The following is a 15,949-nucleotide window of genomic DNA, read 5'->3' on the forward strand; positions in this document are numbered from 1 at the left end:
AATTAATTTACATTACGGTGCAGCAGAGCTACAGTAAACACAGGTGTACTTGTCGTTCAACGTGCGTCTGAGGCTACACAAAACAAGAAATAACTTAAAAATGAAAATGTTCAGTCGGGTCCAGACACCAGGGTGGTGGGGACATTTCTCTTCCATGCAGTACAAATCAGGAAGATGGCGTCAACATTGCAAAGAGCCTAAATCCCCACACAACAACAAACACGTGTGACTGGAGGGGACAATGCCTGTACAGTCTGGAAATGACAGAGGGACCCCCCTGGAGACAAGAACCGCATGTTTGAGCCAGATGAGGTTTTAACAACCTGAACAGTTACATCACATGCAGCCCAACACGGTTCTGACTGAGAAGACCATTAGTGACAAATGCTAATTTAAAGAAGTGACAGCCGTCCTCAATGAGACCAACACACCTGAGGGATGACAAGTGTGACACATCTGCTCTAAATTAATTCAACACAATTCAATGACTATCAATACAAGATGTGCTTTTCATTGACTCTGCGTGTTTAACCAGGTGTCACTGCAAATAAAGGAAAGGCACATTTCTGTACTGTAAATGAACAGAACATGGAGACGTAGCACAACGTCCACCAGAAAATAAAAAAACAAAAAAGCACATTAGTCCACCAACAACTCCTGCCCCTTGCTGCCACACTGATTCTCACTGTACCATAAACTGTAATGCTTGAATCCCAGAGTCAATTTCCTTTAATCCATATCCCACTGAGACCTGAAGCGGAGCCAAAACGTCTGGGTCGTGTTTTAGAAGCAACTGCGATGACTGAAATAACTAAAATCTCAGTCTTAGAGCACAACAGCATCATGCTCATGTCAAATGTTTAGATAGGGATGGAAGTGTTTCTTAGAAAGATGATTCAATGTTATTGTTTACTCTGTTTTTAGCAGCTTCATCACTCGGTTTGTTCCATAGACTGTTTAAGTCCATGAGTGAGTCGTGGGGTCAGTGTTGCAATAACAGCAAAGGACTGAACATTATGTAACATTATGACAACAATGATTATAACTAGAGAGCTGCAAAAGTGACTGGATGAGAATGACTTTTAGAAATATCAATGAAACCAAATGACTAACTTGAATACCCACAGTACTGTGGCTTGGACTTTTTGTGTTAGCTGGAGTTTTGTCTGTGCTCCCAAAAAAATAAATAAATCAATAAATCACATTACATTGAGCTAAAGGAACAGAGGCTAACCAGGATGTGACGTTACAGCTTTGGCTTTTTATTTCACTCCAGCATGAGCTAATGCTAAAGTCCTTTCTACACACTGGGCAAATATCACCCAACTGATTTACTAGCTTGGTAATGCTCAGTTACTGCTGCGGCTCGTACGATAGTCACACATCAGAGCTGAGCAACACATTCCTCAGGAAACCAATACAAGTAAAAACCACACAGGTAATTTCACTTAATTAGGCTGCTCAGACATCTTCTCAGGACTGTGTGGGCATGAACACACTGAAAACACCTGTGGGGCTCTGCAGAGCACCCACTGAGGTGTTTAGGTAAAACCAGATTTAGTGATGTTTAAACAGAAATAGGCAGAAATCACTGCAATATTGAGAACTGGCCATAAGGCAACACTATGAGGTTCATGTCAGGAGTCTAAAAATAGAAACTATCCCAGGTTGTACTTAAACAGCATCCACTGACTGTTTAATAGTAGTCATTTAACACAGACAGCAGAATATCCAGTCGTCCGCTCTACATTCATATAGCACCCTAAGGCTCGCCTCACTGAAAAGATGGTTTCCCTTTGTGCGGGGCTGCACGTCTGTTCAGTAACACAGCCTTCACGTTCTCAGATCCAGGATGGATCAGAGATCATAGAGAAACTGAGGGAGATGGGTTTCCATGGCAATGCGGTTTCTTTTTCCTTCGCCCCAGCTTGACGTCACATCAGGCTCCCTGGTAAACCTTTAGCACAAAGGTGTGTATGCACAGACGAGAGCAGAAGAGGAATGAATGCACAAATGGGGAAAAGCAGGACTGCAAAGATCTTTGATCACTGTGGATGTGGTGGAAGTAGAATGACTCATCTATCGACTGGTGATACATCGGTATCTCCACATTGGCTTGTCTAATCCTGCTCCGTGTCCTATATAAATATTATCTCTCCAGTTTTATACATAACTACTAAATAAACCTATTATATTTATCTCACTCTCATTTTTCTCACTAAACAACCTAATGATTTTTTTTTTTCAATCTTAATATGTTGTTGCTTTGGTGACGCCCATCAATCAGCATGTAAAGGTAAATGTGGTTCCACACACTGAGAACTAACCCAGTTTACAGTGTACATTCCTGCCATCTTGTGGTTTCCTGTGAAACATAAAGTCACTTAAAGGTCCCGTTAATATACTCCGACTGTCGTACGTGCACTTTCTATCAAGGCACTTGGCTCTCTGAGCTTATACGTTTATTTAGATAACAGGATAGTATCACCAGATTGTTATTAGTAGAAGGGGTCTTACTTTTAGCTGTTGTCTAGAATAAATGTGTAGTAGTAGAGACATCACATTTGTATACGCTTTTTAAAATGTACATCTATCTTAAATAACGTAATTCAACAAATAAAGAGGAATATGATTAATACATAAGAAGGATGAAACTGGTTCGCTAAAAAAAAAAAAAAAAAGCAAGTCCTCACCAAATTAAGGTCCCAGCGGGTCCATACATGTGCCAGGTGCAAGCTGCAGAGGTGTGAACAAAGCTGCATGTGTTTGCCTGAGTGGCAGGTGTGTGAAGGAGGATTGAGGAGCTGTGAGGATATTGGCTAACGGAGGGTGTCATGGGCAGGGAGCCACATCACAGGGACACGACCTCCCTGCAGTCGGTCTCCTCAGAGGACGAGAGGGTGACGAGAGGGTGACGAGAGGGTGACGAGAGGGTGACGAGAGGGTGACGAGAGACCGAAAGCAAATTAGAGACCGAAAGCAAATTTATCTTCTGTGGCTGCAGCAGCATCTTGCTCCAGATAAAAAGCTGCTAATACTAACTCATAAATGTGTGTTTTGGACCTGTTGGCACAGTTTAATTCCCAGTTTTCAGCTACAATCCACTGCTACAAGTGTCTGGACAAGTGGAATTGGAAGAAACCACAGGGGTGTCAGAAAACCAGCCAAAACAAGCACACAGGTTGGTTGGATCACCAAAACACTGTGGGGTCCCAGGGATCTGCTGGAGCCCATCCCAGCTCTCTTTGGGTGAAAGGCAGGGGTCCACCCTGGACAGGTCACCAGTCCATCACAGGGCCACATAGAGACAAACAACCTCACACACTCACACTCACTCCTATGGGCAATTTAGAGTCACCAATCAACCTGACATACATGTTTTTGGACTGTGGGAGGAAACCAGAGTACCTGGAGAAAACCCACACAAGCACAGGGGGAACATGCAAACTCCACACAGAAAGGCCTACAGATTCTACAGATTAAACAGAAGAGTTTCTATGAACTGCCTGAGCCTCATGGATTTCAACTAGAGACTCACTTCTCAGAGCACAAGCTGTAACATTAATAACTGCATGTCATGTTAGTGCAGATCAGAGACCTTTGCAGTGGCGCTCATGGCTGCTGTCATCCTGACAGGACTCTGACGTTCACAAGAAAAGTGTTTTACCAGCTTCAGCTGTCTGAACGTTTTTGGTCAGATTTAAAATACACTTTCTCTCAGCTATTTTTTATGTTTAATGGAACTTGTTTCTGTCTCACCTCCCACTGACTCTCTCCCTCACTACATTGAGCCCATCATTCCTCTCCCATCCATCCATTGTTGCCATACAAGGTAACTCTTGCAGCCAGAAACTACATTCTTTCCCTGGGATTACCAGCTTCTCTCAGCTGCTGAGGCAAAACATATTGACACGAGTTATAAATAACTGAGCTGGAGGGACACGTGGGGCTCGGAGAAAGACATTTTAGCCTCCTTTAGCATTAAAGGACATTCCTGATCATGGAAATTACAGACAGCCATGAACTATGAAGACTGCATGTGAGGTACGTCCTGCAGTGGTGAGCTGAGCTGGTTTGTAAAAAGGGTTTTAGGCTTCAAACAAAAACACAGGTCAAGATAATTAACTCAAAACATGGAGAGAACTGGGTCAAAAATATCATTGTCCCTCATGAAGTAAACCCCACAGCAGTGGTACTCATGGTACTCACCCCTGTCACTGGAATACTGTTATAAATCATGTTTATTTAACACCATATTGTTTTTAACAAAGCCTGATAAGAAAACAGCTAAACAGTTTAAAAACAACTCTCATACATACTCCTATATATTATATAATATCAACTGTTTTATGTAGAATAACTATACATGTGTCCTCTCAACAACTACGACATATTCAGAGGGATTTAAATTTCTGAAATGTTTAAAAAAAAAAGCTGAAAATCCCAGGTGTCATTAACTTACATGTGTCTTGGTAGCTTTTCCATCATTTCTCTGAAATGTTTGGCCCAAAACATGTCAATAAAGTTTGTTTAAATTAGTCCTGTGGGCTGAAAGTGCTTATAATACCTGACACCGTGGTCTCGTCTCTGGACCGAGTCCTGCAGCTGGAAGGAGCCAAAAGCCCAAACAGAGAGGCGGATCTGTGTGTGTCTGATACTTGGGCATTGCTTCATGACCTTAAAGCGCAGACAGTAAATAAAGAAGGAACCACAACGTGCCGCTAACACGCGTCTTTCTTTGGTGGCGCAACCAGATTCTGCGCAGTAGCGACCTCAGGTGAAGCCTCGGTACCGGATCAGGCGCCATTCAGAACACACACCTGTTATCAGGTTATATATAAAGTTATCAGGAAATTTGACACTTTTACACACAATCAATGATTTTTACTTAGAATTTTAAGTTTATCTGCTAAAGTGGAGGGGCCGAGGTTTATGCGTTATTCTGCCTCCAGCCACCAGGGGGCGATCGACTTATGGTGGCTTCACTTCTGGGGACCTATCACCTGGGGCCATTTTAATAAATAATCTCTGGAACAAACCAATAGTACTGTTTGTGGTCCAGGCCCATTTCATATCTTACCTGCGAGTCTTCAGAGCCAAAGTTTACATGTTTGTTTGTTTTTGTTTTTAACGTCTCTCTCAGAACTTGAATGTGAACTAACAAGACAAAAGATTGGATCTCGTAAAAAAAGTCCAACTTGAGCATTAAGGTCCAGCTCCTGTGAACACACCTAAGGCCAAGAAGGATCCCACAAACTCATGGGTCCAAAACCTTTATAGTCATCATTAGACTAATAAACATGAAGTGTATTTGCTTTGTGCACTCAGACTTCTTGCTTAGGGTCATGAGAAGATTGTGCTCTGTCCTACCTGATGAGCCTGGTCCAAACTGAGAAAAACAGACCCCAGACTGTAGATACTCCGAACTATCTGGTCTGCAGCTGCAAACATCATCCACAAGAGGGCGCACACTGGCTCAGTGTGATGTATAAGCACTGCAGTAAACAAGGCTTTAGAGGTGAATGAGCCCAGCTGGGGAGAACGTGCTGGCTGGACTCCCTTTGTGTTTTTGGGGGTCACAGGTTTGTCCCGGCGAGCTGAGCATCAGCACTAACAGCAGCTGGCATGCTCCGTGCTTTTACTGGCAAATCCCACTGAGTCATCAGCAGGCTGCACCTCTTTGTCCACAGGTTTAGCTGAGCTCTGTGACCTCTGTCCCGTCAGGCCTGTGTGTTACTGTAGGACCTGACACCCCGGACTGAGACGAGTACAGTAAGATGTCAGAGGAGTGTTCGTGTTATGCTAGGAATTCTTTGGCCATCTGATGGTTTTTGCATTCTTTATATATTCTGGTCAGTAGGCCTACTGATCAGGGAACAGGTTATACTAATAATATTTTACATGTTTCCCATGAAAAAACTCACTGATGACTTTACAAAGCATCAGGCACCAATTTCACTGCAATAGCACAGAAATGCATTTGATAAACAATGGAAATAAAATAACTTTACGGTGAAGACTCATGTCTGAGAACAGGAAGACTGTGCCTGGTCATAATATAATAATAACAGATCCCACATGTGTCTGTGAGCATTATAACTTAGTCTGTGATTTTTACAGCACTTTAAATCATTTCCACTGTGCTTTCCACAGCAGCAAAGAAGAATAAGTCTTTCTGCAGTGTGTTGAAAACTATTGCAGTGGGAGAGACTCAGATTTTATGTTAATTTCCATCGCCTCTGATCTGCAGTCAAGCCTTTTATTTGAAAAATGCAAAAGCAGAACATACTGAGGTCAATCTTTTTAATTAAATGCATGTACAACATGATAGTCTATGAGTCATGGATGCAGCGTATGGACCCCACGTTGGGGTTCATGGCTGCCCACTCGTTGAAGCGGCGGTACTGTCCTCTCTCCAGCAGGTACTGACGTCCACGATAGTTGGGAAGTTCGTAGAAGACCCAGGCACCATCCTGCACACGGGCCGAGTGAACCTCCCTGATGGGCCAGCGCTCGGCGAGGCTGCTCACATCTTCAGTGAACTCCAACATCTGACCGCTGAAGTCAGGAAGCTCGTAGACACGGACCCTGAACACATCAGAGATCTGAAAGGCCGAGGTTATGAAATCAGCGTATCCTGCTGATTGTGAAGCTGACATGAACTTTGTTTACAAGATAAAAACCTGCACAATAACTCAACAGAGATACTGCAGATAATCATCATCTACGTTCTGATCTAAGTAGATATTGTTTTACAAAACAAGATATTGTCAGAAAAGAAATTCTATGTTCAAGATGCAGATTTTATCCATCCATCCATCATCTGTACCCCCTTAGTCCTAACCAGGGTCCCAGGGATCTGCTGGAGCCTATCCCAGCTCTCTTTGGGTGAAAGGCAGGGGTCCACCCTGGACAGGACACCAGTTGCATATTTTATGTTTTGCCAAATCCATTAATGAATTTACTGAGTGTGTTGGTAAAAACACATTGGGACCATTACAGTCCCTTCAAAATAAACATCTTTTCTGGAAGACGTGGTTAAAATATCTTTGAGTCAGTGAATAACTGCACCTGTATTAGGAATAAAGTGAATTCCAAAATCCTACTTCTCATTTGTTTACCCACATTTCGTATGATCCTGCATGACCTTATGCTGTCATTGTAGCCCATCCAGCGCTGGTAATCAGGATACTCCCCCCTGGTCAGGATGTACTGGTAGCCCAGGTAATTGGGCCTCTCGTACAGGACCCAGGCCCCGCTCTCCACTCGGACTGAGTTGCAGCGGCTGAAGTGGGTTTTGAGCTCAGGACAATCACTGTTGCACTCATAATAGCGACCTTGGAAGTTCCTGTCTTCATAAAACACAATCTGTGGAGGACAATGGGCGCTCAGGGGAAGTTGTAAGCGATTATTCATGAAATATAATAAATAAACCGTATACGCACAGTTCTGAGCACATTTTTATATCGCACAAAACTTGGTTATCATTTGGTAAATAACATATAGCAGGCAAATATGTTTCCTACATCAGCAGGAATTAAAGGCACAATGTGAGCTGAGCTCTCTATAACATAAATGTTTTAGTTTTGAGTCGTTCTGTGAAATCTAATACTGTGAAAACTTGGACACAAGGATAATGTCTCTTGCCTACCTACCTTTCCCAGATGGTCCATGTTTGGGCCTCACACCAACGTTTATCTCACCTGTCACACACACACACACAATTTAAGCTACAGGCCTGCTACATTTATATATATATACAGTCTATTAAGGCACACTGAACTGCATTGCCAGTGGCATCATTGTCATTTTAATTGCCTCAGCATTTATGTCTGCACAAAGGCTGATGCTGCAGTAAAATGCTCAGTGTTTACTCACTAAAGCAGCAGCTGACCTTTTGATCTGTCAGTGTCTGATTCCAAAAACCATTTATTGATCCAACTAAACTGTCTCCTCTGCAGCTGCCACTGAGGCTGATGGACTTGGCTTCTGGCCACACTAACGTCCGTGTCGGAGGGGACAGGTGTATCCGGACTGTCATGCTCCTCCCTCTTCTGTGTGCATCCACACCTCAAGTGCACAGTCAGCCGACCGCTGGTAACTGGAGCGTGTTTGCATCCAACTCGGAGCATGGTTTACTACACCAATGACAGGAAGATGCACGATTTGTGCGGCAGAAAAAGTGCATGTAAAAACTAAAACAACACTGATCTTCAGCTTCTCAAGTGTGGATTTGGTTTTTCTTGCCTTATATCACTTTAAACTGTGTTTGGGTTTTATGCTGTGAATGTAGAGACATTTCTATTGTTTTGTCTTGCTGTGAACAAATGTGTGACCGCAGAAGAGTGTCCACATATCATGCAGTTAAAATTAGATTACAGATTTTAGGATTAGACTTTGTTTTAGCTCAGCTGTTAGTTGCATAAACCAGGTAATGTATGTTTTCATGAACCCTTTAGAGAGGACTAAGTAAAAGCCCGTTTGTGAGCCAGTTATGTATCACACAGTAAATACTGATAAGTTCATTCACAGTCATTTCTCTTTCTTATAGCTTGTAAGAGAAAATGTAAATGAATCTTCACACAGGCCCAGAGCAGCATGAGCATCAAAGGAATTTATTGCATTGCAAGAAACTTTAACTGGTTGAACTTCCCAGCTCCATGATTTGTCTGATGGAGCCCACAGTTGCTTTCAGAGCTCCCCACTCTGAGTGGTGTCGATACTCTCCTTTCTCCAGCAGGTACTGGCGACCGCAGAAGTTGGGATGCTCAAAGAACACCCAGGAACCCTGCAGAACCTTGCAGGACTGCACTTCCTGTCTGAGCCACTTATCCTGGACAGACTTCATGTTTTCAGTCAAGTCCAGAGATTGTCCGTGGAAGTTCGGCCTGTCAAACAGCTTCAGCTTGTGTGGCCCTTTAGCCTGAAACCAAGAGTCAAAGATGTATGTGGAAGACAGAGTGTTTATTTTTTCATCTTCCTTGTTGTTAGACTTACATTTTTGATGATCCTGCAGGATCTGACACAGTCATTGAAGCCCATCCAGCGGTGATAGTCATTGTACTCACCCGGACCAATGACATACTGGTAGCCTGTGAAGTTGCTGCGCTCGTACAGAACCCACCAGCCACCTTCTACCTTGGCTGAGTTGCATCGGCGGATGTAGCCATGCAGGTCAGCTGAGTCCCCTTTGCAGCTGTAGGACTTTCCCTGGAAGTCCAGGTCCTCAAAAAACACAATCTGGAGAGAAAATCCAGAAAAGGCAATACACTTGTAAATAAAAACAGGTTTTACTGTATCTGTTTCACTTCTGTGTATGAACACATGTAGAAAACTGTAAACTCTCACCTTCTCCATCTGTGGAGCCCAAATCACTACGCCTACTAACCAGTGCAGCACTCTTTACACATGGCAGAGACAATAGTGCCAATTACATGGTTAGCAGTGCATGAAACAGTCATTATAATTCAAATATTCATCTAGAGTTTTCCCATTGTTCTTAGCCATTTCCACACACAATAGCTGTTTAGCGCTGCCAAGTATCTAAACCTGCTCAGTCCAGCCTGATATGAACTATAGATTTTATATGCAGTCAAGTTTTGTACAAGCTGTAAAGTTTGAACTGCACTTTACATATGAAACAGGCTACACAGAACTTAGAAAAATAATATCATTATCTTTCTTAAATAATACAAATTAGTTGTTTACGTCTACGTCATTTGAAGCAGTAAAATTACAGTTTATTTTACAGGAAATTTCACCATACTACTGTATTTGACTTGTGCATATTATGTTAAATAATGATCCTCACTCACTACAAAACACACACAAATGACCATCCATCCATCATCTGTACCCCCTTAGTCCTGAACAGGGTCCCAAAGATCTGCTGGAGCCTATCCCAGCTCTCTCTGGGTGAAAGGCAGGGGTCCACCCTGGACAGGTCACCAGTCCATCACTGGGCCGTTATAAGTAACAAAAGTGTTTGTCTTCTGACTATGGAAGCCATAAAAAAGACTCTGACCTTTACACACTTGTAGATAATTTTGTAATTTGGAAAAAGTGGAGTAAACAGAAAGGAAACATGGGAAGTCAGAGAGAAACAAGGACATTTGTTATTTATTAAACGAAAAGACATATTTTCATGACAGACTGTCATTTACAGACATTTGAGAACAGATGTCTGTCGACATCTCAGTCCAGGCAAAGTTATCTAGAGGTTGAGTCATGGCAGCTGGACTTCTAGTGTTTTAGGTCTTTTAGATCTCTTAACAGGGGTGGAGGCCTCAGATGTAACCTGTCTTCAGTCTACCAGGCTGCCCTTTCATCTGTTCCCAGGAAATTAAGGAAGAAATCAAATGTCTTCCAGGAAGGACACACTCAGAGGGGTCACATGAGTCCACCATTGGATCCCTACGACCCTCACCTGAGCTCACCTCTTTTGTTCACCTAACAAACCTATTCAGGCCAGGTGTGAAGGTAAACCAACTCAGGAGTGTGGGTCTAATGACTCTCACCTGATTTACACAGATCGCCTAGTGAGCCTATGGGACTAGGGTGGAGTGAAACCAACCTGGAAGATAAATTCAGAGGTTCCTATCCACCTTTTCTCTCAGACTGATGAAGCTACTTGGAGGATTTGAGAACAAGAGTCAGCCAATAACAACTAAAATAATCATATTTAAAGTTTAAAACACTTAGCACAATATTTCTGCATGAACTTTTATTTATTGGATTTAAGTGCATTTCATGGAAAAGCTAATTTAACATAGAAAATGTGAAGTAACTACTAAAACAGACTTGAATTCAAAAAGTTTTATCTGTATTTGTAAGATACTCATGGAATAACTGTGATCAAACTTAGATTTTCCTTCCTGTGAAATGTTTAAGCTGCAGCTCAGTTCTTCTCCTGCCTTTTGTCTTCCAGCCATTTCCCTCCTTTTGTTCCAGATCATGATGGCACAAATAAAATTAACTGATCACAGAGCTGCTTATTCATCAGCTTCCTGATCATTTGAATAACAAAACCCTCTTACAGCTTGAATAAAGTATAAAAGCTGCCTGGCAGCCGCAGATTGGTGGACAGACTCCCACAGACTCAGAGCAGCAAACATGGGGAAGGTATGTAGAGAGTAGACCAGAAAACAAACACTTCTCAGCTCAGGAGAAACTCAAACACGTGACGTAAACGAGATGAAAACATAAAGGGACTGGAATCACTCCAACTACACAAATTACATTTAAAATGCACAGATTAGGTTTGGCCCCAAATGAGGTTGTACGATCTTTTCTTTCTTTTCAGATCGTCTTCTACGAGGACAAGAACTTCCAGGGTCGCTCCTATGAGTGCATGAGCGACTGCACCGACATGTCCTCCTACCTGAGCAGGTGTAGCTCCTGCAGGGTGGAGAGCGGCTGCTTCATGGTCTATGACCGCCCCAACTACATGGGAAACCAGTATTTTCTTAGGAGAGGGGAGTACTCCGACTGCATGTCTTTTGGCATGAGTGACTCTATCAGGTCCTGCCGTTTAATTCCTCAGGTAGGCAGGGAATTTGAAACATAATCTGGGTGATCTAAATAATGTAATGATGATTTACAGCAGTAAGAACTGTGTCTAATTTGCTTTTATTTGCCTGCAGTTTGATAAAATGCTGGTTTTAAAGTTAATATTGTGGATTCAGACAGAAAAGTTGTTTGGTCGTCTTACCAACAGCACAGAGGCCAGTTCAGGATGAGGATCTACGAGAGGGAGAACTTCGGGGGTCAGATGTATGAGCTGATGGACGACTGCGACAACATCATGGACCGCTACCGTATGTCCGACCTCATGTCCTGTAACGTGATGGACGGCCACTGGCTGATGTACGAGCAGCCTCACTACAGAGGCAGGATGATGTACCTGAGGCCTGGAGAGTACAGGAGCTTCAGGGACATGGGATACAGTGGCATGAGGCTCAGCTCTGTCAGGCGAATAATGGATTCCTGTTGAGACAAATGTGTTGAATAAAACAAAAGATAAATGAAGCACTATCTCATCTTTGTGTGATCTTGTTTCAAAAAGAATATAGTTTTGATTTGTCAGCGATGGTAAAATATGCAAAAACAGTTTTTAAAGTCAGAGTAGTTCATCCAGCTGTGTGGCACATTACAGCTGTAGTATACAGGACAAACTGTCTGTTAATAGTGAGGTGCAACAAAAACAGACAATAGCTACATCAACGCTGTAAATCTGACATATGTCCATGAACTACAACCAGTCAGACACTATAGTGGCGATTACACATGTAGTTGATGACTTTATTGAACTGTGCACTACAGATTTGACTTTTCTAAAGTTTTAAGTTTCCTTTGTGAAGTTCCATTTATTTGGTGTTAGCTGTACACGTAGCTTTATTTGGTGTTAGCCGATTCAAATATCATCACAACATTAAAAGTGCCGTTAACAATTATTATGCCCCTGTAAGGTACACGCACCTTCCACACCTTCTTATAACCAGGTACCATCTGGTGGCCATATTAATGATTGTTCCCTGAAACAAACCCAGACGTTCTTGTCCCTAAAGCTGGTATTGTACTGCTGTGTGATGGTGACAGAACAAACTAAGGGCCTACTAAGACACAGAGCAGGGCACCACTAACCCTAGTATATGGGCCATAAAAGAACTGATAACAGACATTTAATGGTGTGATAACTAATCTGTTTGTTCTTGTACTGGGCTCATTAAACTATTGTTTTTGTCTGTGATGATCAAAACCCATAAAAATCTTTGTATGATATAATGCTATAATAAAGGTTTGGTTTAGGCACAAAAACAACTTGGTTATAAATATATATATTATATATACAGTATATATATATAAGTACTTAAGGTTAACTTTTGGTTTAAACCAACAGTGGTCCCAGTGTTACACCTCCTCTACACACAAACGTTTTCACTGCATAACTTTGTACAGACCCTCCAGACCTACTACAGCCACTAGAGGGCACCTGAACATTTGCAGTTTATATTGTTACTGAAAATACTGATACTATCTCCTACAACCAGTAGAGGTCAGCGAATAAAACAATAAAACCAAACTAACTGGGTGGTAATAAGCTGCAGCAAAAACCACCCGTGGTTTTGCTCTTCATAGGAGAATAGTCTCCACAACACACTTACAGTAAAGGTTTAGGTTTGTTAAATGAATACACAGTGTGTTGATTGATATTTGACAGATATTACCAAAACGAAGTGCATTTATTTTTGGACTGATAAGTAACATGAATATAACAAAGTGCTTGTCACCACAGATGAAACACAGAGCACACTGCTGCCTCATGGGAGAGTCGCAGCATTTGGCACTGCACCAGATGCATACAGTCTGGAATAATAACCATTTACAGACTGATTTAACAAACATTATAGGCCTGTATGCTGCTCTGCTGAGTAAGATATTCAAAACAATGGTGGCATAGATCATTTCACTATCATCATGGGTATAAAAGTGACACAGAGCTTGGCTGCACAAAGTACCAGTGCAGTCTGGGGTAGGACTGGAAACCAAAATGGGCAGAGTAAGAGGGTGCTATGTTGTAGTTTATAAACACTTTGGATCCATTGTATTTGACAAAGGAGAGGTTTTGAAATGTGCTGCTTTGTTTTCAGATCATCTTCTACGAGGACAGGAACTTCCAGGGTCGCTCCTATGAGACCAGCAGCGACTGTGCTGAGCTGAACTCCTACCTGAGCCGCTGCAACTCCTGCAGGGTGGAGAGCGGCTGCTTCATGGTCTACGAGCGGCCCAACTACATGGGCCACCAGATGCTGGTGAGGAGGGGGGAGTATCCCGACAACCAGCGCCTGATGGGAATGAGCATGAGTGACTGCATCCGTTCCTGCCGCATGATCCCCATGGTATGAAGCTTTGGTATGACTCATGAGGTTGAAGCTGCAAACAGAAAACAAAAAAACTAACTCAAGAGAGAAGACTTTTTAAACTACAAAGTCATCTTCTGTCTCTTTATGTGTCAACTTACAGCACAGAGGCCAGTTCAAGATGAGGATCTATGAGAGGGAGAACTTCGGGGGTCAGATGTATGAGCTGATGGACGACTGCGACTCCATCGTGGACCGCTACCGTATGTCCGAGTGCCAGTCAGCTAACGTGATGGACGGCCACTGGCTGATGTACGAGCAGCCCCACTACAGAGGCAGGATGATGTACCTGAGGCCTGGAGAGTACAGGAGCATGAGGGACATGGGAATGGGTCCCATGGACATGAGGATTGGATCCATCAGACGTATCATGGAATCCTGCTGAAACAGATTTGAGATTTGGATGAAATGAATAAACACTGATAATTAATAAACAGTTCATATCCACTAAGAATGAATTTATTCTTGTTTAGGTTCCAAAATTGGGTGCTATTAAAGGTTAGATAGAAAATTACATAAATCATCATATAACTATGTTAACATTTCTTCTATTTTAACCTTTAAACCTGTTACATCATATGATGCCACATTAAAAATGAATGTCAAAGGTTGATAAACAGTAGCTGTGAAATACTGTAGTGCAAGATCTTCCATACATTTCCCGAAATTATTGCAGAAACATGATCCAACATAGTTTAAGAAAATGTTTTGTTTCTTTTTAAATCAGAAATAACATTGACAGTTGTGACATAAACAACATCATCATTGGCTTTTTCACAGCACAAATATTAAACGTGGCCTAACAGGATTCAGAGGTGGAACCAACGTCAGTGATGACACAAACTGGCTGCAAAGCTCTGGTAGTGTTAAAGCTGCTGCAATTCTCAGATTAACTTCAGACAAACCTGAGACTGTGGATTTTGTCTTTTTAGAGTTAAGGATCATGGATCGTTTAATGGCCAGTATGAAGAGGAGAGATGATTACAGCTGACAACTGGGAACACTGGTTTAAGATGAGCTTATAAAATGTGAACTTTCCCTTTAATGAAACAGCATTTATGTCATTAATTACATCTGTACTTATCTGATGGTCGAGCCAACATGAAAAAAGTCTTTCACATCATCGGGGACATGGAGCCAAAATAAAATATGAATATGAAGTCGGATGGTCCACAGTGTGTGTGCAAAGTCTCACCATCAAGGTCTGAACACACAACACTGCAAACGTTTTAGGCAGTTTAGATGTTTTAGATTCTTATCACACATCATCAGGTGTCTGATCCCAGGTTCATTGTGCAGCCATTACAGTTCATGAAGAACTATTTTCAGGGGCAAGATGAACCAGGAGTCCTGCAGCAGATGGTCTGACCCCCACAGAGCCCTGACCTGGGGCTCTAAAGGGGTCAGTGTGGAGTCAGTGTGGGATCACATGAAGAGACAGAAACACTGGGACAGTCTGAGTCTACAGAACAAGTAGCCTCTCCAAGGTTTTGCAAAGTACCAGGAGAAACTGTGTCAGGTCAAACCAGAGAGACCTGCTGCTGGTTTAAGGGCAAAGGGGAGAGCTGCAGATTCTGATTAGATTCAGGTTTGGTTCCCTTTACTGCACTTCAAAGTTAAATGAAAAACTGTCATTTATGCTAAAAACATCTGTGTTTTTAGTGCCTAAAGTAAAATCCAATGAACCATTAAAAGGAAGGAAAAGATGAGTGATAAGGTATAATTATCACATAGAGACATGTGATAGACTCAGGCAGCAGCTGATACGAGCCGTGTCCACAACCTTCAGCTCCTTGTCCCTAAGAGAAGAAACAAAAGAACTAAACATTAAATTAAGAAAAGTACCTGTTTTCTGCCAACACCTCAAACATACCCATCTTTTTTATATATATATAAAATACATAAACACAGTTTTGATAGCTGATTTACAATTACACCCAACCACAAACCACATAGCTTCCTAATACGAATCGAGGACAGATGTGTTCAATATGCTGCTTAGATTTTAAAGCCCATTGAGGTGAAAGTGT

The 15,949-nt window shown here is 42.2% G+C and overlaps 4 protein-coding genes across 4 annotated transcripts; 2 read left to right on the forward strand and 2 right to left on the reverse strand.

Annotated features, from left to right (window-relative positions):
- Positions 1-6,332: 6,332 nt before the first annotated feature.
- LOC113123644 (gamma-crystallin M2-like) lies at positions 6,333-7,673 on the reverse strand. The gene is made up of 3 exons (XM_026295854.1): positions 7,656-7,673; positions 7,126-7,368; positions 6,333-6,605 (listed from the first exon to the last, which is right to left on the reverse strand). The coding sequence occupies exons 1-3, from the start codon at positions 7,671-7,673 to the stop codon at positions 6,333-6,335; spliced, it is 534 nt and encodes a 177-aa protein (XP_026151639.1).
- Positions 7,674-8,635: 962 nt separating this feature from the next.
- On the reverse strand, positions 8,636-9,357 carry LOC113123643 (gamma-crystallin S-1-like). The gene is made up of 3 exons (XM_026295852.1): positions 9,349-9,357; positions 8,998-9,240; positions 8,636-8,923 (listed from the first exon to the last, which is right to left on the reverse strand). The coding sequence occupies exons 1-3, from the start codon at positions 9,355-9,357 to the stop codon at positions 8,636-8,638; spliced, it is 540 nt and encodes a 179-aa protein (XP_026151637.1).
- Positions 9,358-11,112: 1,755 nt separating this feature from the next.
- Positions 11,113-11,992, forward strand: LOC113123645 (gamma-crystallin M3-like). The gene is made up of 3 exons (XM_026295855.1): positions 11,113-11,121; positions 11,303-11,542; positions 11,717-11,992. The coding sequence occupies exons 1-3, from the start codon at positions 11,113-11,115 to the stop codon at positions 11,990-11,992; spliced, it is 525 nt and encodes a 174-aa protein (XP_026151640.1).
- Positions 11,993-13,549: 1,557 nt separating this feature from the next.
- LOC113123352 (gamma-crystallin M3-like) lies at positions 13,550-14,304 on the forward strand. The gene is made up of 3 exons (XM_026295316.1): positions 13,550-13,558; positions 13,650-13,898; positions 14,023-14,304. The coding sequence occupies exons 1-3, from the start codon at positions 13,550-13,552 to the stop codon at positions 14,302-14,304; spliced, it is 540 nt and encodes a 179-aa protein (XP_026151101.1).
- Positions 14,305-15,949: the final 1,645 nt, after the last annotated feature.

The sequence above is a fragment of the Mastacembelus armatus genome, chromosome 21 (genome assembly GCF_900324485.2).
Source record: "Mastacembelus armatus chromosome 21, fMasArm1.2, whole genome shotgun sequence".
In the NCBI taxonomy this organism is placed as follows: domain Eukaryota; kingdom Metazoa; phylum Chordata; class Actinopteri; order Synbranchiformes; family Mastacembelidae; genus Mastacembelus; species Mastacembelus armatus.

What these genes read in the sequence shown, in the direction of transcription:
- LOC113123644 (XM_026295854.1), bottom strand. An exon ending in CATGCAGGATCATACGAAAT is followed by an intron (nt 6,606 to 7,125) that starts GTGGGTAAACAA and finishes TCGGCCTTTCAG; the next exon opens with ATCTCTGATGTGTTCAGGGT.
- LOC113123643 (XM_026295852.1), bottom strand. An exon ending in CCTGCAGGATCATCAAAAAT is followed by an intron (nt 8,924 to 8,997) that starts GTAAGTCTAACA and finishes TCTTGGTTTCAG; the next exon opens with GCTAAAGGGCCACACAAGCT.
- LOC113123645 (XM_026295855.1), top strand. An exon ending in CCTGCCGTTTAATTCCTCAG is followed by an intron (nt 11,543 to 11,716) that starts GTAGGCAGGGAA and finishes TCTTACCAACAG; the next exon opens with CACAGAGGCCAGTTCAGGAT.
- LOC113123352 (XM_026295316.1), top strand. An exon ending in CCTGCCGCATGATCCCCATG is followed by an intron (nt 13,899 to 14,022) that starts GTATGAAGCTTT and finishes GTCAACTTACAG; the next exon opens with CACAGAGGCCAGTTCAAGAT.